Source organism: Plectropomus leopardus, chromosome 17, assembly GCF_008729295.1.
Source record: "Plectropomus leopardus isolate mb chromosome 17, YSFRI_Pleo_2.0, whole genome shotgun sequence".
NCBI classification, from domain to species: Eukaryota; Metazoa; Chordata; class Actinopteri; order Perciformes; family Serranidae; genus Plectropomus; species Plectropomus leopardus.
Window position 1 is genome coordinate 19,435,628 of NC_056479.1, and position 24,709 is coordinate 19,460,336.

Sequence of the window (24,709 nt, forward strand, 5' to 3'; positions counted from 1 at the left end):
TCCTCCCGCTCTTTGGCCCTCGATTACGTTGTGTTTTGACCCCCACCACTGCTGCTGCAACTCCTCTCATCAGCTCCTTGCTCCCTTCAGAGACCATTGTCCCCCTGTTGTCACCTACTTTGAAGAGGTAGCCTCCATTTCCTCTCTCTCGGCAGTCGGTTGTTGCCCGGGGTGTGTACACACCAAACAAACTTGAAACAGTAACCCCCTGTCCTACATTGGCTCTCTTTATCTGCTCTGCTCTCTCTCTCTGTCTGTGTGAGCTGACTTCCTCCTCATGGCCCTGGTTGATAATTGCCATAAGCTTCCCTCTTGGTTTCATTTTCCATTGTCCTCCCCCAAATTCTTGGCTCTGGCTTGAGATAAAGGGATGAGTACTTCAAAGGGGTCTGCAAAGAGTTTAACCCCAAGCCGAAAGGAACAGCACACAATACTGTAATTGAGAGCAGTTACTGATCACAGAGCTGCGGCGCAGAGAGGACAGCACCGGTAGACACACACACACACACACACACACACACACACACACACACACAAAGTGTTTATGACTGCAACTGAGGTGGCCAGTAGCAGTTACAACAGGCCAAGGCTGCTCAGGAGACCATATAACACAGTCGTAAAAACCTTTCTAGTCCTCTTAAGATGGGAGGCGTTTTCCACCAAATCTGACTTTACGCTGCCGATTGCCTTCACAAAGTAAAGTAGATATAACTATAACTCTTAATTTGTGTTTGCTTTATGTTGAAATGTTAAATTTACTTGGAATTTAGCTGCATTTACTTAATATTGTGAAGTTGTTGCAAAGATGAGTGAAATTACCTCGTTCTTCTCATTGTTAGCAACTTCAGTAAACCAAGTTAGTCTGACTTAACTTTCTCATTACAAATAGGATTTCACCACTGATGAAGTTAGGAGATCTGCAAGTTCTGTTTTGGTAACATGTTTAAGAAAATATAAATATGATCGATTAGTTTTCAACAGGCAGAATACAGATATACGGCATAGTAAACTTGGTTTACTGAAGTTACTAAAACTTAGAAAAATTGATTTAACTAAACTGTTCATTTTTACTTTTTTTGTTGCAATTACATTCCAAGATTAAGTAAATAAAACTATGTTTTAAGTAAATTTAACAATAAGATATTAAGTTAACATATATTATATTTACTTACATTTGGAGTTGTTGCAACTTAAAAATGACAAGTTTAATTAAATCGATTTTGGAAACTGATTGTAAATATAATTATAACTCTTAATTTATGTTTAATTTTTACCAAAGTCTTAAGTTTCCTTAAAATTAAGCTGCATTTACATTATTTTGTGAAGTTGTTAAAACTTCAAAATGACAAGTTGAATTATGTTGTTCTTTCTAAGTGTTAGCAACTTCAGTAAACCGAGTTAATCTGACGTAACTTGTTCATGACAAAGAGGCCTTTGCAAATGATGATGTTATTTAATACTTATATTTACTTACATATTTCAAAGCAGTCAATTTCCTAGTAAAATCAAGTTGTCAGATCTTACAGCGTAGATACCAGCGACAATTAAGCTGTGTATTTCGTGCACATGCAAAAACAACAAAAAAACAAAACAGTCAACATTAAAGACTTGATTGGACCCACAAATGATTTATATGCGTGTCCTTTCATCTCTATTTATAGGGCTCTTTGTAGTCAGGCTGAATTTGACCTGTCCCTGTAATAATATCTTCCCAAACAGAGAGACAGTTACACCCCATAACCTCTACCCCTGAAGCCCTCTTTCAAGGGGTCTTTTTTATTGGGCCAGGAGCCAAGGACACCCCTAGTCTCAGGCCAGTCACAGACCTGAGGTCAGCTCCTCAGAGGCAGCAGGGGAAGACCTGACCTATGGGGACCTCCCATGAACCACGGAGGGGGCTGACAAGGCAGGACATGAGGGTCCAACTGGCCCCTGGTACTGGCAGGGGGTCCACACCATCGCCATGGTGATGGTTTCCACCCTGGTGTGTTTACTGTCAGAGGTCAGCCTCAGCCCTCCAAAGTTAACAAAGGCTGACATTGTCAGGGTCTGTATATTAGCCAGATGACCGCTGTACCTCCAGAAAGACCCAGACTGTGTAGATGAGCTTTTATGAAATAAGAAATTGAGTTTGTTCGGACTTGTTTTAACTCTGAGCCTCACATTGAGTGCAGCTCAATGTCAGTTATACTGTACATCGGTAGCCGACAACCTTTTTTGTCAGATGCACAGCCCTCTTAGATAAACTCCCTCATTTATGCTAACATTTATTTCAGTTGTTTAACCCTTTGAAACCTAGAGTGACATTACTTTCCTTATGCTGCTCTCAGATGCCTTTCACAAGTATTTAAACCTTTGAACCCCAAGCAAATTGGTGTTTTTTTGGAAAAAGGCAATGAGAACCTTACTAATAAATGTTTCACAAATTGGAAGAAATTAGTAGCTTTAGAAAAAAACAGTTAAAGCTAGTAAAAATGTCAACGGAAATGTCTAGGAAAAAAAGCAAGGGGAAAGACTATATTTATAACTAGCATGATTACATGTTTTATATTGTGCTACAGAATTATTAGAATTTTAACCACTTTTTTCCTTGTCATTTGTGTGGTTTATTTATATTTTTATTATTTTTTTCTAATTTTCAGTTCATTTTCTGTCTTTTTTCCTTTTTCCTAATGTGGGGGTATTTTCTTCTTTCATTGATAATTGCCTTCTTCCCATATTTTTATTTTTTTATTTTTTTAGGAAATCAAGTCAATTTGCTCAGGTTTCAAAGGGTTAGAGGCCCCAGCACACCAATATAATTGTTGGCTGTTAGTCAGTGTTGTTCCATTGCTGAACGTTTGTCGCTCTAGTTTTTGTTGGCATCATGAGCTCTAACCAGCCGTCGTTGGCTTTCTGTCGGCTGATTCAGCATATTGAATCTGCGTGGAGGTGGCAGAGCCTGTCGGTGAATGTCCTCGCTCTGATTTGCAGTTCAGCTCTGTGCACAGGAAGATAAACAGAAATGAGTAAAGTAAGCAAAGGGCGAAAGTGAAGAGGGTAGGATTTTGAATTCGATCATTCAATCATTGTGCTCTTAAGCAGAAATGATTTGTGCGCTGCTCGCTCACTATCTAATTTTCATGCACTCTTGACATGTTCAGTTGCTATGTGCAACCCAGTTAGTGGATTTTTGAAATTTAAATTGTAATTTTCTCTTTCAAATACTTGTACTGCTTCACAATCCCTCCAAGTACACAAACACCTGCAGTAGTACCCCTGTGGTGAAAGTACCCTTGGATTGCAAAAACTGCTGTTCATCTTTTGCTGGGACAGTAAGTTTGATGTAGGCGCATTGGGATTGTTTTTGCGCAGGATATGAGCGCGCAGAATTTGATGGCGATAAAGTGGCCTTTGAATGATGAGTAATCCCTTAGTCATCGTGGCCTCTTCAAGAGCAATTTCCTCTTTTATTAACCTTGATAGGAAAGCGAGGCGTCAGGGGAGAAAGTTTCACAACACCTTTAGCAAGCAGGCTGATCAAAGTGTTTGCCGTCTTTGTACTGTACTTTTTGAATGTCTGTCCACTGAGACAACAAGGACACACAGACACCCTACTGTCTCCCTTTCAAGAATATAGCCAGTCATCTTGTACAAAGGGTCTCCTGTGGTGGCTCATTTGAACACTAAAGACCTATCCAAAACACTATTGACTCTGTTCTGTAAACACGAGTAGCGACACTGCCTGTAGCTAATCCAGAACCAATAAAAAAAAATGTCATGTCCAAAATGTCCACTATCGTCTAAATCCAGACAACTCCTCTCAGTCAGACCAGTGAATGGATGTCTCATCTCTCTATGGGCTTTTCATGTTATCTGCTGCAGTGAAGGGGGTATGCACAAAGCTGAAAGCCGTACTGTTGGAGCTGCAGAAAGGAGTAATTCTTCTCTTGCTTAAATGATATGATAACATCCTTCAGGGAACTTATCCACAGTGAACAGATGTTTTAATCCGATGTGCATGCATGTACCATGTGCCCTTATTGCCACTGGTAGGAGCTGTGGAGTGATGAACAGCACTATGATTTGATTTCCTATTGCAACATGTTGTATGTGAATACCGTCTGTGGGTAGTTAGTGATTTTTATCCAGAATACCTTGCCCAGTGTAGTTTGCCCTGCTTTCGTTTTCAGCAAGTCTTTGCAGGAGGCACACATTTCCAAATAGAGGTAATTTAAGTGGGATGTTAGCTGTTACCTTTGTGGGTAAATGGGCTGCTAACCTTAAAATTGTATAGTATAGTTGTGTATCCTGTGTTGCACTTTGTATTGGATTAAATTAGATTAATATTGATTAGTATTGTGCGGTGTGTGCTTATGATTTTTATTGTGTAAGGCATCTGCCTTTCATCAATTTAAAATGTATTTATTGGTATTTAATATTGCAATTTGTATTGTGCAATGTGCACCAACTGCTGAAATCTAATTGGCCACCCCAGGTGCCACCCAGTCCCAGTCAGTTTGAACTGTTTGACAAGGAAACTAAATTATGGTTTTCAGGTGCAATTCAGTCTTAAATCTGAGAGGCAGTAATGCACCAGAGTGGTGTCCAGCCTGACTATTTTCACATGCAGATAAACTGATACTGTTGAAAAGTTTGTGCACACAAGCTAATTTATGTTACTGTTTTGGTTATTGAATTTTGTTGGCAGGCTGTATTTGCTATTGCACTATTTACTTTTAGAAGAACAATTTCTTTAACAAAGTATGGAAGCATTATTTTACATTTGTGAGGTGTCACTCTGTTGTGTTGTTATTGATTGGTCTAATTATATTTTAAACTATAAACAGGAATGTAAGATGCTGTGTTGTTAGTAGTTAAAGTGGGTATGAGTTGTGGAGACAAAAACGGTAAATTAAAGCTATCCTGACGTGTGCCTGCAGCAGTGCCGTACTTAAAGCCACCCCTGCATAAATCAGTATCCCACTTGGGTCACCCCAGTAGAAAAAAGTCTGGACACGCCACTGCTGTAAATTGTAGGACTACAGATGGAAATTAGTCTTATAAAATCTGGTGCAACCATGTTTTCATTTCTTGTAAATGACCATTGTCGGTCATTGCACTGTCCTTTTGAAAAATTAAATAAACCTAAGGTTAAAAAGAGTCTTAACGGGATTAAAAATCACAGTGTCATTATTCCCCAGAGCTATTGTCTCATTGCAATGAGTCCAAAAATTCATATGAGGATATAAACGTGCCATTTGATGCACGCTGGTGCATGCATTGTGCATCCCAAGGTCTCCAATGGGTTAATCTCAAAAACTATGCGGGTCTTGAAAAGAAAAGATCCCTGCATCTTTAAAGTTTATGTAGCAACAGAGGGATTGTAAGCGATAATGCTATTGGGGCGGCAGATCAGTTACTTCTGACGCTCCGAAGCCTCGGGGAGTTGGCTCAAGATTGCTTGTCTTTGATAAGGTCCTCACACTATAGCTGCAACTTCGTGATCTGGGAAAAGATTGGAAAAACGTGGCAAAAACCCCGCGTGTCGGGGAACAAACCGAGCGACCTTTAAAATACGTTTCATTCAGAGTGACTGCGACGTTAAGAGCAGCTCCAACACTCGTTTTATTTTTTTTCAGAAGCGTCAAGCTGCAATTGTTTTTTATGCAGCTGTCGGGACCCGGCAGTCGGTTTCTTACTTTGAAGTGCGCTGCTCCAGCCTGTCGGCTCAGTTGGTGTTGGAGTCGCCTACAGGAGAGACCTACCGTGCGGCATGGCAGCCTGAAACCGTAGGGAGGAGAAAAGGAGGAGGGAGAGAAGCGGTATTTTTTTTCCTCTCGAGTGCATTTTTCTCTCCGTAAACCGACTCAAACCTGAACGGACTGTATGTGGACGTCGCGGAGACAAATACTGTGGATTATAAGCGCATTTTTTATGGATAAAACAACAACAACTGGGAGTTAAATTTGAGGAGCAAACTCGTGGATCGATGGTAAGTTACAAGACAGTGTGCCTCCTCAAACTGGCCCCCATTGGAGTTCCCTTTGATGTGCTGTTGACTCGCCTTTGAAGTAATGTTCAGGGGGGAATGAACCGCTTTTCTCACGTTTAAAGACGCCTAAAATACGCGTTTCTGCAGGCTTATCTTTCCCTTTCTTTACGATATTGTTTACACGTTAAGTTAAAGAAGAACATTTCCCCAAAAAAGTGGTCGTTTCTTTTCCTTTTTGTGGAATTCCTCCCCCACAAGATCTGAGACTTTGGTGGAGGCTACTTGGGACTGGACATTTAAGAGGAGTTGTTTTTCGCCTGAATTGTAACATTTAAGAAACTTTTGGGATATACGAGGTCTCATTGAGTACATTTTGAATATTTTCCAAAAGTAGCGTAGATGATTTAGTGATGTTTCTGTGTCCGGAGCTGTTTCTCTGACAAGTTGAGCAATGTAACCGTGTGTCAGTGATACAAAGTGACATCTGCAATGTTGAACATCAGCAGCAGAAACATTGTAACAGTGATGCTTTGCGGCGATCGACAAACTGCTCTTAATCTCTGCGATAGTGGATCAAGAGATAGCTGGGTGAGCATGTTTAAGCTCCAGGAGTAGCACAGCTGCAGTCAGTGAACTCCCATTAACTATTTTAGTCACGTTTTTCCATCTCTCCGAGTTTGTCCCACATCAGTGTCCTACAGGTACTCGCGGGGAGGCTCAATTTGACGTGATTTAGTCGCTTGTGATGAGATGTTGAGAAAACGACTGCCCCAGAAATGAGAAAGTGACAGGGATGCTAGAAAAGACATGTGCTCGCAGTCTGCAGCAGGCAGCCGGGCTGTTACACTGACATGATGGATCCGGAAGCGTTTTAATAAAACTGAAGGATTAATGACTTATTAATGGTGTTCAGCTCGTAGCCCCGCTTGACATACGTGTGGTTACTACTAGTCGTGTTGCTGCCGAAAGGGAAGATGAGTCCAGGCAGGTGGTTTTTCTGCTGTGCGAAATCACTGTTTAATTCTTGTTAATTTAACCAATAGCGCCTCGGTAGAAATCCAGGTTGAGATATGAAGAAATGCTGTTTATGTAATGCTGCTGCAGCGTTTTCTCACATTTTTTTCCCTGTGAATCTTTTTCTGTAGAAGTCAGCGAGGGTCTGAAAAGACTCTTACTGCGTCTCTCCCCCTTTGAAGTTGGGGCGGATCTGGTTTTGATTAGATCAATACTTTGTGTTTCAGAGAGAAGACGGGCAGCCAGAGAGAAGCTCCCCCGCTGACATAAGAGAGTGAGGAGATTACAGTAGAAGCTCAGAGGAGGCGCACAACACACAGGCTCTCCTGCTGCCTGCAGAGCCATGAGCCGGGCGCTTATGGACCATATCGCCAGTAGTTTCCGCGAAGATGCTCCTCGACCCCCGGTGCCGGGGGAGGAGGGCGAGGCGCCCTGCTACCCCGGCAAACTCGCAATGATGAAACCCCAGGAACCCCCCAAATCGGTTTTGCTCGGTTCTCCGGGCTCCGCGGCGAGGAGGAACGAGGATGGTCTTGGGGAGCCAGAGGGGAGTGCCTCCCCGGATTCACCGCTCTCCCGGTGGACAAAGTCTTTGCACTCTCTCCTCGGGGACCAGGACGGTGCCCTTCTTTTTAGGACATTCCTGGAGCGGGAAAAATGTGTCGATACTTTAGACTTTTGGTTCGCCTGCAATGGCTTCAGGCAAATGGACCTCAAGGATACCAAAACGCAGAGAGTCGCCAAAGCAATTTACAAGCGCTACATCGAGAACAACAGCATTGTCGCCAAACAGCTCAAGCCCGCGACCAAGACTTTCATACGGGATAATATCAAGAAGCAACACATAGACTCTGCCATGTTTGACCAGGCTCAGACGGAGATCCAAACCAACATGGAGGAAAACGCGTACCAGATGTTTCTGACCTCTGACATTTACCTCGAGTACGTGAGGACCGGGGGAGAAAACCCCAATCACGGCAACTCGAACGGGTTGGGCGACCTGAAAGTTGTCTGTGGATACCTGCCCACGCTCAATGAAGAGGAGGAGTGGAGTTGTGATTTCAAAGCCAAAGCGCTGGTTGAATTGTCGGCGAAGGCGCAGAGGGCCACCGTGTCCATGAGGGCGGTGGAGGTGATGGAGAGGGGATACAGGTATGTCACCTTTTAAACTGCATTAAGCTTTAAATCAACGCTTAACATGCAGTTTTGTGCAAAAGTCTTATGCCACCTTAAACTTAATTTTAACAGGATTGTTATGATCATACATAGTTATTTCTCAGTAGTCTCAAAATACAACCAGGACATACTGGAAATGTGTATACCGTATTAATATCGCAAATATTTCAGAAAAAAACTTCAACTGCCTAAAGGTGCAAGTATATATTGTGACCTCTCTTTCCACTTAGAATGTCTTGGACTCTGTTGAGCAGACAACATGACATTTACAATCTTCTGCTGTATTTACACCATTTTGCATTCAAGACAAAGCATATCCAAAGCTCAATATTGATGATCTGAGCTATCTTTTGTTATGGTGGTGAGATTTCATGTTTCACACTAAATATTGAACAGGCTGTTTTGTTCTGACCTTTTCTGGCATTTCAATGCATTGTTAATGTTCTCTGTATTCTTAGTATCTAAATAAAGCGACTTAGAAACAGATGTTTCCTCAATGCAAATTTGCTGAAACAACAAATCTATGGTGGCCTAAGACTTTTGCACAGTGCTGTAAATCATAATCCACATCACAGGCTACTGGAAACATTTTTCCCTCATGCGCAAAAGTGCATCAAATCACTTCAGGGTTTCTTTTAAGTTTGCAGAGAACTCTTGTCTGTCTTTCACTCTCTGGCCCCTCTCACCATCTCCAGCAGCAGCAGCAGCAGCCCTCTGCTGGCGCTCGCCTGGATTTCCGGGGCTTTGAAATAGTTCAGCAGAATGAGGGATCGTCTTCCACGGGAAAAGTTCACAGAGCACGGCTGGCTCTGGCCCCAGCCGGCAAATAATAGATGATGACATTGCTATGCTATGCTTCCTCCTGTACCACGCTGTCCTCAGCCTTTGGCGGAGATATAAATCTATAGCAGATCTATAGACAGCAGTATTAGATGGATGTTCTGCAGCTTATTTTGGATGCTTATTATGATCTCTCCATGTTGGCTTGTACGTTTTAACAGAGCAAAATCAAAGTTTGCTTTGAAACTGCATCCCAAGCAAATTTTCTTGAGGACTTAATAGACCTCTATGATTTATGGGCATCTTCTGATGTTGCTGTAATAGGACATTGACTTATGAGTTGCATTAAGATCTTAACTTTTACTTGAGTACAGTAGGTGAAGCAAGATGACAGCTACCTGCTTTGAACATGATTGACAGCATGTGTGGTGGGGACTTGCCTAAAGTGTGACGCTTCTTGCCTCAAGTTAGAGTATAGTCCTTTTTTGACATGAAGACCCATTGTCACCTGAAAAGATTCAAAGCATGTGGAGCCCATTTCTCCCGTTTCCGCTTCCCTCTTCTCATCTGACTTTTTACAAACAAACCCTGAACGGCAGCTACAGTACAGAATCAGCACCCAGCTTCACCACCACCACCTCCCCACCCATACCCTCTCACTCACGCTTCCCTCTTTTCTTGTTTGCGTCAATTCTCCTCTGATTCCCCCCTTTGCTGCTCTCCCCCCCCTTGCCTTCGCCACTTTTATCTTTTTTTTTTTTTCCCCTTTTGAAAACTCAGGGATGGGGACTTCGAGGCATGCTTTTGGAGCGAAAGTGAGGGGAAAGAGAGCGGAAAGGAAGGACAGAGAGGGGGAGTGTGTGTACCTCATGAAAGAAAGGGAGGGAGGAGAAAGGATAAATGAGGGGGTGAGAGAGAGGCAGGGAGGGAAGAATGCAAGGCCAGCTGTGTTAAATACCTGACTCTTTGCAAGCCCCTCTGAAGGTCAGCCTGGAGCTGGGGGCCTACAGCTTTAGTCCTGCTGGGTCTCTCCCTCATGAAGACCCCCCTTTTTTTCCTCTCCCCTTTCTTTCCTTCTCTGACACACTCTCATGCTTCCGCTCTATACTTTTTTTCTCTCTCTTTTGGTCACCCCCCCCCCCCCTTCTCCTCCTCCTGTACCATGGCAAGAATGCATGCATGCACAGCGGGAGATGAATGCTAAGGAAAGAGTGAGAGAAATGGAAAGAGAGAAATTGTGGTGCCGTTTAAGAAGGCATAAATGGGGCAGAAGGAGAAAACCACGGCTTTCCCAGCGCACATGAGTGCATGTTTCAGGGGTGGAGTTTGCCAGGCCCCATTGTAGCCAGTCACATTCATACATTACAGGGTGTAGCTGTTATTGCAGACAAGGTTACACATTAATCACTTGGTGGCATTAAAACCTCGGAGGATACAACGTGTCTTGATCTTCAGCAAATACAAATGAAATGTCATCCACCTGTTGGATCCTGTGTCACAGTGTCGTGTTGGCATTAATCTGATTCTTGTTGTTGTAACCTCCCCAGATCGTACAAGAGAGGAGACTCGCTCAACCCCTGCCATGTGGGCTCTTTCGCCCCCGTCAGCAGCACCAACGACAGCGAGGTGTCCAGTGACGCCTTGACCGATGATGCCATGTCCGTGACTGACAGCAGTGTGTAAGTGAATATTACCCAGACATCAGTGTGTGTGAGAATGCCAACACATGAGGGTGTTTTAGGAGTGTGAGGTACTGTAGAAATAGTAATAAAAAAAGATAAAGTGACACATTTTAGGAGTTTTAGCCAAACTGGAAGAATGGTTTGCTTTAGTGGGGATATTGGTGAATTGTGGCCCCTTAAAAACACTTTGAGGTATGTTTTTAAACATTTTGCTTTAAATATAGAGACTTGAGTTGATGCATAGGTAGAGGAGTGTCACAAAGTATTTTTGTGTTGCAACTAATGATTAGTTTCAGAATCTGCAACCAAAACCAAGAAATATTCAGTTAAAGGTCTAGTATGTAGGATTTAGTGGCGTCTAGTGGTGAGGTTGCAGAACTGAAACTTCTCGCCTGTGTCAAGCGAGTAGAGCTATGGTGGCTGACACCAAAACGCAAATGGCCCTTATTTAGAGCCAGTGATGTTCTGGGCTACAAAACATCCATGAAAGAGGATCTGCTTCATTTTAAGATATAAACTGCTCATTCTAAGCATAACAAAAACACAATAAATAGACGCCCCAAAATCCTACACGCTGGACCTTAAACAATGAAACTTAAAAATAATTTCATAACCTGGTTGTGAGTTAGCAAAGGTTTGGCACTCATGACACGTCACAAAGACGTGAGCGATTGGTCAGTTGTAGAAACTGTTGTTAATGAATGGCCTATAGATTGAGAAATCAAGGGACTGACTAATCATCTCAGCTCAAACAAAGTGCATAAGTGTTAAAACTCTGTCCACATGTGGTGTGCGCTTATCTGTGTACGTGCCGAGGGCCTCGTTTTTCAAAAGGATTTGCTTGGTGTAATCACGTGTCTTTCAAGTGACAGGGTGCTATGAAGTCATTGCGCAGTGCACAGCTCAAGGCCAAGAGCACTCAGGTCAGCTGGGTTTTGGACAGAAAGCAGAAAAGTACAAGATCTTCTTTACCTCATCTCACATGGGAGGCGTCGTAGCCTACATGGATGATGTCACTGAAGCAGCGAGGTTAACCATGACCAAGCTACTTAAAGACTGACACTGATGATCAGTGCAGCCAGAGGGCTGGGCTACAAATAAATATGGCAGCTATAACGAGTCTTTTTTACAACCGGGTTCTCTGCTCTGGCATATCTCTAGACGGCCCTGCTTCAAAGAGGCCGAGGCCCATATAGTCCTGCTGTACTTTGCCCAGTGCAGTGACAAAGCCCCGGCCACAGGGACACAACCACCCCCACACCTCAGTCCTGTTCGCTCTGGCCTTGATCCGAATATCTGCCTCTCTTTAGGTCAGTTAAAAGGAGCCATAAACATTTGAATCTCATTTACAGATAAAGAAAAGAATAGAAAAGGGAAAAAGCAAAAGGGGGAGGAGGCGGTTGGGTGGGAAGAGAAAGAGAGTGGTGGAGGGGGGATTTTTGCTTATATCTTATTTATGGATTTGCTTGGACGCTGGGGAATGCAGCTGCGCAGACTTCAAACATTACCTTATCTTACAAACCAGCCTTTTGATGTGCGGAGATCAGAGGCTGGCTGCGGCAGCGCTTGCCAAATGAAGATTGGGAGGAGGGTGGGTGGAGGGGAGGGGGGTTGCTTATGCGCATGACTGTGGCATTTCAAAGCAAAAGTGGAAAAGTGCTCCTCAGTTAGGCTAGGTCACCAGGAAACTGCTGTTTAGCATGGAGAAAAGACACCGTTTTACACTGTCAAGTGCTTCAGTTTGAAGCTTGCTGTTTGTTGTTTGATTTCATATTTTAGCCAGTCAGCCGTTCAGTCCCCTCAGACAGATTTAACCAGGTTAGCTACACCCTTGGGTCCTGTCCTGCAGTAACTCTTTGAGTAAGTATAATGAGTTGCTAATGCTAACAGTGTCCTCAGCTCAACATTAAAGTCAGTAGGGGAATGCTAATGCTGACACTACTTCTGGCCAGTAGAGCAGAGCGCACTGTGACTGCAGAGTGTGTTTGTGTGTGTAAGTGTGTGTAGTGTTGAGAGGAAATAGCCAGCAGGATGCCCAGTTCTGCGCTGGAGCCAGAGATGAAAACGAGAGTCATTTCTAGGGCAAACAAAACCTCCTACAACCTCACTCAGAACCATGTCTGCTCCGACACATAAACAAGACTTGAAAGGCTGGCTTGATTCACCTCTGACTGTCTTTTTTGTCATCAAATTAAGTCTAAAGGATGGAAAAACAAAATGGTCGGGAGAATTAATTGATTAGATTTATTCTTGCTTCGTTTGATCTTCCCAGTTAGCTAACAAGCTTCTTCCTGAATGGCTGTTTTGGTCTTAAATGTTGTGTCTGATTGGGTAATTGACCTTTGTGATCTGTCTGTTTGCCCCCCAGAGATGGCATCCCTCCGTACAAACTGGGCTCAAAGAAACAGCTCCAGAGAGAGATGCAGCGCAACATGCGGATGAACAGCCAAGTCTCTCTGCCTGCTTTCCCTGTAAGTACACACACACACACAAACACATTCAACCATACACACACATGCTCCGAAGTCTTTTTGAACCTAGGTCCCACAGTGTAATTTCCATACCACCCTCTGTTCCGGGTCTCTCTTGGTTCTATGAATAGTACGGCACAAACTGTATTCGGCATTCTCAATTCAACAACACCAGCAAAGATCTGAAGAGTAACGTCAAAGACCCTGCCTCCCACGCACACAAACACGCACACACACACACACACTCACATAAGCGCACATACAAACACGAGCCCCCTCGCTACCTTTGGTGTCACCTACACCCCCATTAGGGTTCCTTGAAGTCTGCGGGAGACGAGGGGGGTCTCTAAGCTGTTTATCGCCGCAGCGCTCGGAACACACCAGGGTTTTTCTTCCCTCCCGATGCTGTAAATATGGAGAATAGGGAGAAATGAGAAAGATCTCTGCCGCTTTATCCCGAGGGCTCTGAAATCAGCCCCAACAAAAACACAAAGATACTCAGACACATTCACACGCACATGCACGCAGCGCTTTGATCCAAGGATGAATGGAGCAAACGCATAGGGATGTGACAACTTCCAGCAGAGCTGGCCCCCTTTTTTTCCACAGCAACCCCCCCCGCATATACACACACACACTCAGCCAGCCCCCTCCCCTAAAAGTGAGGGATCTCGGGGAAGAGTTTGAGCATGTCATGTGAGCTCTCAGTGGGTCAGAGGGGAGTTTAAGGCTTAAGAGAGGCCAACTTCAGGTTAAGAGAAGCACAGGAAAAGAAGTCCCAAACAGAGGCAGGGGAACATCTTGCAGAGGTAGTCGTAACAGAAGCAGCTTGTTGAAATAAACTCGATGTAACCCCCTTTTTTGTCAACATTATGAGACATGCAGCAAGTGTTACTTGTATGAGGAAAACATCCACAGATTGGTTCCCGCCACTCTTCTCTGACTGTCCCCCTTTCACTTTATTTTCGCTTTTATTCTTGTTTTGGTTTCCCGTCTGATTTTCGGCGATGGCTTCCATTCCCATGGTGCATCAGCCCCAGGCTCCATCAGACAGCGCCTCTTTTTCTCACTCTTTTCTCCCCTTCATCCCGACTACAAAGGGATAGGAGAAACAAAAAAGAGGAAGAAAAATCAAGAAAGCCCCTGTGCAAAAATGCAAATAATTTAAGATGTGTGCGCACACACACACATTCTCACACTGTCACTATACTGTACCTCAAAGGTGCCCAGTGTGTGACAGGGGGGGGAATAAATTACCTCAACCTTTCTGATCTCCCGTCCTTTTTCGGCACCTTTATCTCTTTCCTTCAATCCTTTCCTCTCTTCATTTTCTCTTTTTCTCTCCCCCTCTGCGAGCACACATCTCTGCATCTCAACTTCTCCCATTTTTTTAATCCCTCATCCTTCCCTCCCTGGAGTTCTCTTCCACCCCCTGTCGATATGTGGCTTTTATTCCTAGATGTAAAGCCACTGCTTCCCATCCATCTATCCCTCCATCCCTCCCTGCACCACCCTATTCTCCCCCCACTGAGTGTTTGATATTTGACGAGGAAGCCTTTGAAGTGAGCTGACTTTAAAGAGGCCTGCTGATGATGACAGAGGGAACCAGCCGAGGCCTAGCCCAGCGTGACCGTACACCAAGCCCGCCACCCCTTGAAACAACCCCGTAGCCCTGGGTGCCTGTGAGAGCGCCCTGATCAGTACCACCAATGGTGGAGCAGGCGCTGGTGGAGAACAATGCATAAATGTAGGCAGATAAGGGGAGATGAGTACAGATATCTCTGTAGAAGTTGGTAAAGGCTGTGTCTAAATAATGGAGGGATATCATGTGATATAATGGCTAATGTATCTTCTTCTTCCCAAAGCGAACTCGCCGTCCTCCCAAGGAGATGGTCCCAATGGAGCCGTCAGAGTTTGCAGCCCAGCTCATTTCCCGCCTGGAGAGCCTGAAGAGAAAACAGGACACCATCAACTCTCTGGAGGAGAAGCTGCAGCAGATTCAGGAGGTTTGTAGAGCCTCATTCCTGCTGCACAAAAAACCTGCTAACACCCGCTAACATCTGGCTTTTAATGCAATGGGAATGCATACAATCGGGTCAGTTGACTCTGCAGTTGTCACAGGTTTTTGTTGCCTCCATCTCAGATTGGCATTGATGGCAGCACAACACCCAGGTGAACGCGCTAATTTCAGCTCCTTAACTGGCGAGATTCATCTTCCACTTACTGTTGCCTGTCTCCGTCTAAGCAGCACCAAAACATCAATACATATTAGTCTGCAGAGCGTTTAAAAGAGAGACTGAATAAACAAGAGATGTATAAACAGAAGTAACCACTGTAAAGTTTTCAAAGACCCCTGTCCATGCTGTTTCTGCTGTTTACCTTTTCTCTGATCCATTTGTGATGTCGCATGGACACAGCAAAACAACACACACGAACAATTGTTGGCTGCAAAGCCGTGTACACAGCTCTACTCTACTGGCAATGGGAAAGCAGTCTATAGCCTATTTTTAGCAGGTTTACCTGTGTTTGAAAAACCCGTGGACATGTGCTAATTTTGGGGTATTTAAGAAGTTTTTTTTTTCTTAGAAAAGTCAACTTAAAGATATTTCTTATCCTCAGCTGATGACTTTGTACGTTTTTCTACCAGGAGGAGGAAAAAGAAGACACAGAGGTTATGGGAAGTGCTCCTCAGCTCTCTCCCCATCCCTTGACGCTCCTCCCTGGCTCCTCCGATGAGGACCCCCAGGCCATTCTGGACGAACACCTGTCTCGAGTCCTGAAGACCCCCGGCTGCCAGTCCCCCGCTGTCATCCGCCACTCGCCTCGCTCCAGCTCCCCAGAACACAGGCCCATCACACGGGCAGGTTTTGGAATCAAGGCCCTGGTCAGGACGGGGCCCTCCAGTCCTTCTGTCTCTAGTCCAGACCAAGCGGCTATCACTCTGGCCTTGGGGCCCAGCAGGACCCTCGTAAGCAGGCAAAGCACGAAACACATTCACCACCACTACATCCACCACCACGCCAGTCCCAAGACGAAGGAGCAGATTGAGAGGGAGGCAGCACTCAGGGTGCATGGCCTGTGCTCTAGCAGCGGCGAGTGCCAGCCCTGCCAGCCTTACCAGCGCAGCCGCAGCCTGGGCAGAGAGATGTGTGGGGCCATCTCAACAGACAACAGCATGGGGTCAGTTCCAACACATCTTTTTTCAGTCACGCTTTTTATTGTTTCCACCACACAAGAACGTGTCTACAGCATCCTAAACCATGACAAATACAGTTACATGTACATATGATGACAAGAAGATAAGAGTATATTAAAGAACAAATTGTGCATTAAAAAAGAAAATAATTAGTGTATGAGTAAATGAATATTAAAAAAAGATTAAAAAAGAATTACCAAGAGAAAAAAATCAAATATTATATGAACTAAGGTTGGGTCAAAACTATTCAGGAGACAATATTTGCGTTCACTCACAGCCCCTAAACCACCTGTCTGAACTAAAGGGCTGTGTATGTTTTGGTTCCAAGATATGTCAAGTCAGACATTTCTCTGACTTGGATTCCCTGGAATGTATCAGAAATGGTTCCCAGATTTCGAAGAAGACGTCCAGTTTATTGTTCATCCTATAAATTAGGCGCTGGAAAGCTGATGCCGCTAGGGTGTTAAGCCGTTCATGATGAGTCCAATACCTCTCTGGTTTTATGTTGCATTTTCTACGGTTTATTGTTTAAAAATGTATTATATTAATTATGTCTCTCTTCCTTCCAGGCGTTCCAGCTCTCTGTCCAGGCGTGTTTGTCGTTCTGGGGCTGAGGATGGAGTGGCAGAGAGATGTATGGACGACTGTGGGCCCTTGCAGCTGCCCAGCGACACAACAGACCCCACCCAGAATGTGCTGCAGTGGATCCTGGAAAGTAAACGGCAAGGCAGGCACAAGTCTCACAGGTGAGAAGCAGCTGATACCCGGAGTTTAACTTTTTTATTTTTGTCTAAAATATAGGCCTGAACTGGACTCAGAATTATGTCAGCTGAATCCGATTTGTCTATTAACTAAGAATATTTGGTTATGTAAGGGTTTTTTTAAATACAAAGTTTTAAATGGGGCTCAGCAGGATGTTCAGTGTGACAGTGGCATTCATGTGATAAAGGCCTAGTGAGCAGCTAACAACAGATCGCAAATGCACAACTAAATTTCATACCAGCACACAGCTCTACTTAAATATCCTCATTATATACCCTCATTTGTGTTCCCACCATCGCACGGTCTTAATGCATATGGTCTTATTTCCTTTCTACCTCGCAGTAACCAGAGCACCAAGAAATCCTTTGGTGGCTCGTCTACGCAGACACACACGTGGGGTGGAGGTGGAAGCTCTGGCCACCTACGTAGCCACCAGCCTGCCCAGCCATTTATCCAGGACCCCGCCATGCCTCCCCTGCCCCCTCCCAACACTTTGGCCCAGCTGGAGGAGGCTTGCCGCAGACTGGAGGAGGTCTCGACTAAGACCACCAAGCAAAGGTACGCAGAAGCTAGAGAGTAGTTGTTGAAAATCGCTCTTAGGCTTGCTCTGATTTCTTCCTTGCTTACAATTTCTAGATGTGAAATAAATTGACGTCTTGGATTTTCACTGAAGAAAATAGTGTGTTATTGATCCTAGTAATAAAGCTTATGCCATATTTCTTTCTAGGCATTCAATGTCCAGTCTCCAGCAAGAGAAGAGCCACCTAGTGCCTGTCCAGGGTGAGGGGTCCGTCCCTCTGTCTCTAGCCAATCCCAGCCCTGCTGGCCTCCTCACAACCAGCCCCGGTCTCCAATCAGAAGAGTACGATGCCTCTAGCGTCCTGCCCTCCCTGTCCTCTCCTCCTCTCTGCTCCTCTTCCTCCTCCTCTCAGCCATAACCTCCACCTTGCAGTGTACTTCTACCCTTTTAACTCTTCCTGCTTGTTGCGTGCACCGCTCACCGCACACGAGTAGTCGTGCAAAAACACACACATCACAATCACAGTCCCCTCAAAAGAGAAGGTGACCCCCTTTGCGAAGCTTATTTCAAGATTTGTACACAGACGCCTGGCTCCTGTTTGCATGAATCTTGTGTGTTTGTGCTGTGTGTGGGGAGTGTGTAGTCACTGCACCACCTGACTGAGACATCCCTTTCATATATATGTATCATTTTTATTGGCCGTCCTTCAGTGGACCGGCAGTCGGCTGGGGCGAGCAGAGCTTTGCAGAGAGAGCTCCTCTGAAGTGGGCCTACAAAGCATTGGACATAGCTGAAGGGGAATTGATAATACTGTGCCCCTTCTCCATGCACACAAGTACACACTTACTGATGGCACTAGGTCACTCACTCACCAGTGTTATTCTTCAGTCAGAGCGCTGTTACTGTATTTCGACTGTAGTGCTGTCTTCTGCACACTTTTATTTAGAGTAGATTGCTGGTTATCCCTTTAGCAGCTTTGCTCCGTTTCTGATTCTCTTTTGGTCATTATTAAGCATAATGAGTGTGTCCACTCCTTCTAACACACTCTTCCTCTCCCTCTTTGTTTTCTTCCAGGATGAAGGAGTGTAAAAAGGGTTTAGGAGGCGAGACGGTGGTGACGTATTTCTTCTGTGGTGAGGAGATCCCCTACCGGAGGAACATGAAGAGCCACAGTCTCACCCTGGGCCACTTCAAGGAGCAGCTCCGCAAGAAGGGCAACTACAGGTGTGTAGCTGGAAAACCGAATACACTGAGATGTTGGTTAAAGTTTTACGGCAATGATGTAATGTGAACTCTTGCCACCGGTGCTTCTGTGATATTGGGATTGCCGGCAATAAAACGCTATCAGCTCATTGGCCTTGGTGTAAAACTATGATTGAGAACAAAACGTTTCCTTTTCTGCGTATCAACAAACCCTCTTTAAGACAGAACTGAAACTTGAGAAAAGGGGGCTCGATTATGGACTTTTATTTTTTTTTAAAGTTGCAGTCACATGGGCAGGAAGTAGTGGAATTAAGTAATTTCCAGTATCTTTTGTGTCACGGGAGCTTTATGGCTTAATTTTCAATGATAGGGCTGCATGATATTGGAAAAAATGACTTTGAGATTGTTTTTTTCTGCGATAAGAAAAAATACAGGAAACTTCATCAGATGACTTGAACAGCCCTATTCAGAAATAATTAATCATGTTAAAATTATTGGTGTGACTTTTTAAAAACGTTTTAAAGACTTTTCTTAGGGGTATGAGGAGGAAATAAAGTATAACGCACTGGTTGACTTAGCATGACACCCACGGTTCATGAAATACCTTGAAAACTCATAAAATTTGTAAAAAAAAAAAAAAAAAGAAAAAAATCATTGCAAGTTTTGGAAGAGTAATGGACTTTAGTTGTGTAATTAAGTAATTTTCTGTGGATAACCTTCAGCGTTATGTAACATTAGTTTTTTTCTTAAATTTATTTTCTGTAGCTGTTGACATCGTAGCGCTAATATGCGTAGATATGTGACAACGTTTTCCCTTGTGTTCCTCGCTCTTTTTCAGCTCGTGGTTGATTACTAGTGGGCCATGCTTTGGTCCTTATCAGACGGGCCTTTCTTGTAGATAAGCATCGGTGTTAGAAGTAGTTTGGAGACTGCAGTTTGTCAGGCTAGCTCATTTAGCGTCAGTCTGCCTCGTAGCTGGTAACTAGCTTTTACAGTCCGCCTCTGCAGGGAAGAATGGTCAGGAGACGTCGCGATAACTAAACAGATGCTATTTTTCTTCTGTGCAGCAAACACAAAACAAACTTTGTTAGGTCGTATGAATGTGTTACAATGGAACGTGAGTTTATCTGGATGCTTTCTGCTGACCACTGTAGCTTCGGAAAACTGTGTTTCATCGCGGCAACTCGCTGGCTCAGTTATGGCACTTTTTAACATACATACGCAGACGAGTTGCTCTTCCCATGACAAACGTCAACTATGACTACTACTGCAACTACTAGATTTGGCCAGTAACATTAATCGCGGAAAATGAGAATCGCGCGAGTTTTCCTTTTGTATCAATCAGCAAAACATTTTGGAGCATGACGCGTTTGAGTTAATTGGCTTTACTTGACATCGCCGTTTGCAGACACAATATATGGTGCAGCTCTAAACTCTGATTGCAAGTGTAATGTCATCATGACATGATGACACTTCAGACTTTGTCAGTCTAAAAGGAAAACAGCAACTGAAGTGATAACGACTCATGTTAGTTAGCTAAAAGGCTACATGCTGCACCGTCTGGTGGTGCATTTATACCTTTCAGTCGGCACCTGTGTGACCATATAGAGATCTGATATTTTCTTCAGATGCATTCGTGCTTTATCCGTGCCTGTGTGGAGCGCTGTTATCAGTGTTTTTCTCTATGTGTGTGTGCAGTCAGATTCAGGCCTCTGTGGTTTGTATGCGTGTGTGAGTTGAGGGGGGTGCAATGAAAAGGAAAGGACAAGAGGGAGGGTGGGTGGTGCGGGGGTTAGTGGAAGAGTTTGAACTGCAGCGATTTGGGTCCCATCTGGTATTGATTTCCATGCTAAGGCACACTTAATACACATGGCTTTGAAGCCCCGGCCCCTTTCATTTCAACCAACAAAGACTCACACAAATGGCCAGCGTGCAAATTCTTCACTGATGCTATCAGGGGCTCTTTTTTTACTGCCCCGGTGTGTGTGTGTGTGTGTGTGTGTTTGTGCACGTCTGAATGTGCTTGCGTTGAACGCGCACAATGTTTACACATGTTGTAATCATTTTATGGATATTTTTGAAAGGCAGATTGTTAAATGCCAGATTCGCTTGTTTGCTGTACTTCAGGGCCTTGACTGAGGCCGCGCAACTTGATGTGTGTTTGCGGAGAGAGATTTTTACTTTGATTGCTCCTTTCCAGTTGGCATTAAAGGGGAAAAGATCAAACATTCGTTGTTTAGGCGGCAACGGTCTCCACGAAAAAAAGCCCGAGTTGAGTATTGTGTTAATAATTACAGGTACCAAACTTTTTTTTTTTAAAAAAAAAAAGAAAAAAGCAAAACTTACAGAAATGTCTTCCCATCCAGATGTGTGCAGCGTTTTTGGATCTACAAATGTGATCACTTAGCTCTGAGATCTCCACATCTGTCTGTTTGCTGCCCCCCCTCCTTCCCTCTCTTCTTTTTTCTCTGGCTCGCTGTCTCAGTTCCTGTGTCATACCATCCACATTTTTTTGGAAAGAGAGCTGCGCGGCGCTTTAATAGCAGCCAGAGAATGTGTGGAGTTGGGTCATTTCAACATGGCAGCGGTTCAACAAAGAACAGTACTGCTGGGCCCTGCCAGACGATATTGGTGCCAGATGTCAGTGCAAACGGAGAGAGAAGGGGAGAAGGGGGGGAAACAGATCTAGCCACATAAAACATGTTCCAGTGGAAATTCAGGCTCTCTCTGTCTCTGTCTGTCTCTCTCAGCAGAAAAGATCATTGCTCTTTGAAGATTTTTTTTAAGAGTCAGACAGCTCTACTTTTTCTTTTTTTCCCTTCTTCCTCCAGATAGTAAAGGAGGATACAATTATCAGGCATGTCTTGTGCTCTTTAATGTCCTCGTATTTATCTACTTTGTCGTATTTACTCACTTTATTTTCCTGAGAGAGACACCTTGTGACCCGTTTAGCCATCCTGTATTTCAAATGTGGCTGCTTTTTATTAGTGACCACCCTCGTGTCGATTGGCAAATGTGCACTCGGGCATTTGAGCGATTTTTTTTTTTTTTTTTTTTTTTTTTCAGTCTTGTTTTATAAGTATTGCATGTTTCGACTTTGTCAGCCTCCCGTCTCATTAAAAACAAAATGCTCACAAACATACCCACATTCCAGTCACCCCACACATGGAGCAAATGGAGGCATTTTTCCATTACATAGTTAATGAGTGAATTCTGAGACACCCCCCTCCACCCGAACCGACCCACCCCTGCTGGTTTCTCTTCCTCTAAAATGAGGATGGGGGGGTTGCATCATTAATGGCCCAGTGAAGTCATGGCTGACGAGAAGCCCCTCCTTGGATTTTTTTTTTCTTCCACACACACACACACACACACACACACACAGAAAGTTGTCAGTCGGCTGCCCTTCCTATAGCTCTCAGCGAGGGCTCGTGCCATCAACAGGGGTAAGGCAGGACACCGTGTACTGCTTCTTTCTCCTCCTCCACTTTGTCTCTGTTCTTTTCTTTGTCCCTGTAATAATGAAACAGGGATGAGGAGCGAGTGAAAGCCTGTGCATGTGTGTCCTCTAACGTGGGTGTATAGGAGTCGGGGTGGGGGGGAGTAATGACAGGCAGACTTGCAGGCACCCAAAATTTCAGCCTTTGTCAAAGGACCCCTTCATTTGCACGCTGCCCTAATTGGCCCCTGTTAGCCGGGGCAAAACTCACAACAACGGTGGAGGAAAAAGGAAAGGGAGAAGTAAAAGACAGGAGGAATGAAGAGAGCGAGCCTCTTATTTTAGACTTTTTAGCAGCAGGTTGCACCCCACCTTTAGAAGTCAGTCTGTAGCTCAGCAGGCTTGGTTGATTGTGTACCGAGTGGCTTTTCATGGATGGCGGAAATTAGGCGTGATGTAAAAAAGGTCGAATAAAGAGGGTGGCAACATACTGTTTGACTTTTTGGGTCTTTCTTTTGACTTTGAGCTCAGAAGCCTTAATGCGTCTTTGAGTTTTGTGTGTGGTGCATTAAAAGTGTTAACGCTCTCTTGTGTCTGCTTCGCAGGTACTACTTCAAGAAGGCCAGCGATGAGTTTGAATGTGGCGCGGTGTTTGAGGAGGTGTCAGACGACAGCTCCTTGCTGCCCACCTACGAAGGCAAGATCTTGGGCAAGGTGGAGAGGATGGAGTGAGGCCCTCCCTGTGTTGTGGATTATACGGACGCTTCACAACTCCGTGGATGTACTCCCTTCACACACACTAAGTATGTGTCTTTTAAGCTAAGACTGTTGGACTGGAGAAGCTGAAGGAATGTCGACGAGGTCTGGGCAGGCGGACTGGATGGAGAGGGAGAAACGATGGAGGGCATGATATCGCTATTTCTGGACTATCGCGTGAACACGCCCGCCTTGAAGTGAAGAAAATACAAGACTGTGTGTTGCTGGACTGAAACATCTCCATGTTTCCAGAAGAGAAAACTCTAGAGACTCCAGGTGAATGACCACTCCTCAAAGAAGCGGGGCGGTGGGTTCAAATTTGAGACTGACAGCCTACCTGACCCTGCCCGCGCTAGCATCTGCCCACGGGTACTCGCTAGCACATCGCTAATATGTATATGCAGATATACATGTACATTGCATTGTATTGTGATGCTCGTATTGCTGTGTAAAGATTTCTATTGCTATTTATTGGAAATATCCCCGCCCCAACCCTATTATTCCTCCATGGACAAGCTGCTCGGAGTTGGAGAAACTTCTCCAATTTTCCACATCCGTTTTTTTTCCCCCTCTCCCTTCTGAGCATCAGTTCTCAAGCAAAGGAAATGGGTTTTATTCATTTTCTGCCCCTCATTGAACTGTAAACTTCAAAAATACCTCTTCAAAAAATCCACTCCTGTACCTGGAGATTTAGCGGGACATCATCTCTGATCTCTTGGCTGGAGAGCTTACTGCTGAAGCTTTGAGAAATGGCTCTCTATCACTTAATAGTTTGATAATATATTTACTACTGCAGTGCTATTTGTGGCCGTGTCCCCATCTGCTCTGAGTGTACTATGGAAAAAAAAAAAAAAGGAACAAAAATGCTATTAACGTTTAATTCCCAACTCTGGGACTCTGCCCAGCTAGCCTTGATCTGTCGCGTCTTAGTGCCTTTGTTTCAGTGGCGCAGGCATCGCACAAATAGCCTACGTATTTACTAAGAGGAAACTGCCCTGAACAGGTCCTAGAGTCCCCAAAATGTGTTTACACCAATATTAATATTTACCAACAAAAAGCTCTATAATGTGCTCCCCAACTTGCTTACCTATGTGATTGTGTGACTGAGTTGCTTTTGAGTAGGGTTACTCTGTGTGTATTTGAAGCCTGCGCTATGAGCTGCAGATGATAATGATGGTGGTGATATACACTATGTCCATAGTGTTTTAATTGAGTACAGTAGCTGTGCCTACATGGATTCTTGCCGTGTTTTACCCAGTTTTCAGGGTCAGATTACTCCCTTGGTTTTTACAAGGGGCCTTATGTTGAAAAGATATTTTTATGCCTTTTAGTATCCGTTTCATCATGTTTATGTTTTATAATATTTTTCATGGCTTCCTTGGCTCCACTTGTAAACTGTAAATTATGCGTTCTATAGAGCTCAGTTGAAAAGATGCCTCGGTACTTTAATTATTGTAATTATGAAGAGATGTAGCCTTTATTAAAATGTTCTATTTTTCAAATTAGCAAATGGTTTCCTATGGTTTTGTGTGTGTGTGTGTGTGTGTGTGTATGTGTGTGTGTGTGTGTGTGTGTGTGTGTGTCTGACTCTTACACACACACACACCCTGCTGTGGAGAGTGCAACTCGCTGGATCCGGTGAGAAATCTCTGCCAGATTTGCATCCATTATCAGCTCTTAATTTACTCCCTGTGTGTGTTTGTGTGTGTGTGTGTGTGTGTGTCTGACTCTCACAC

The 24,709-nt window shown here is 44.3% G+C and overlaps 1 protein-coding gene across 1 annotated transcript; it reads left to right on the forward strand.

Moving 5' to 3' along the window:
* Nucleotides 1-5,731: 5,731 nt before the first annotated feature.
* On the forward strand, nt 5,732-24,478 carry LOC121956775 (axin-2-like). Its single transcript, XM_042505153.1, has 11 exons — nt 5,732-5,974; nt 7,216-8,140; nt 10,492-10,623; nt 12,995-13,097; nt 14,963-15,103; nt 15,745-16,277; nt 16,863-17,039; nt 17,398-17,613; nt 17,783-17,917; nt 18,650-18,799; nt 22,823-24,478. The coding sequence occupies exons 2-11, from the start codon at nt 7,332-7,334 to the stop codon at nt 22,947-22,949; spliced, it is 2,523 nt and encodes an 840-aa protein (XP_042361087.1). The 5' UTR covers nt 5,732-5,974; nt 7,216-7,331; the 3' UTR covers nt 22,950-24,478.
* Nucleotides 24,479-24,709: the final 231 nt, after the last annotated feature.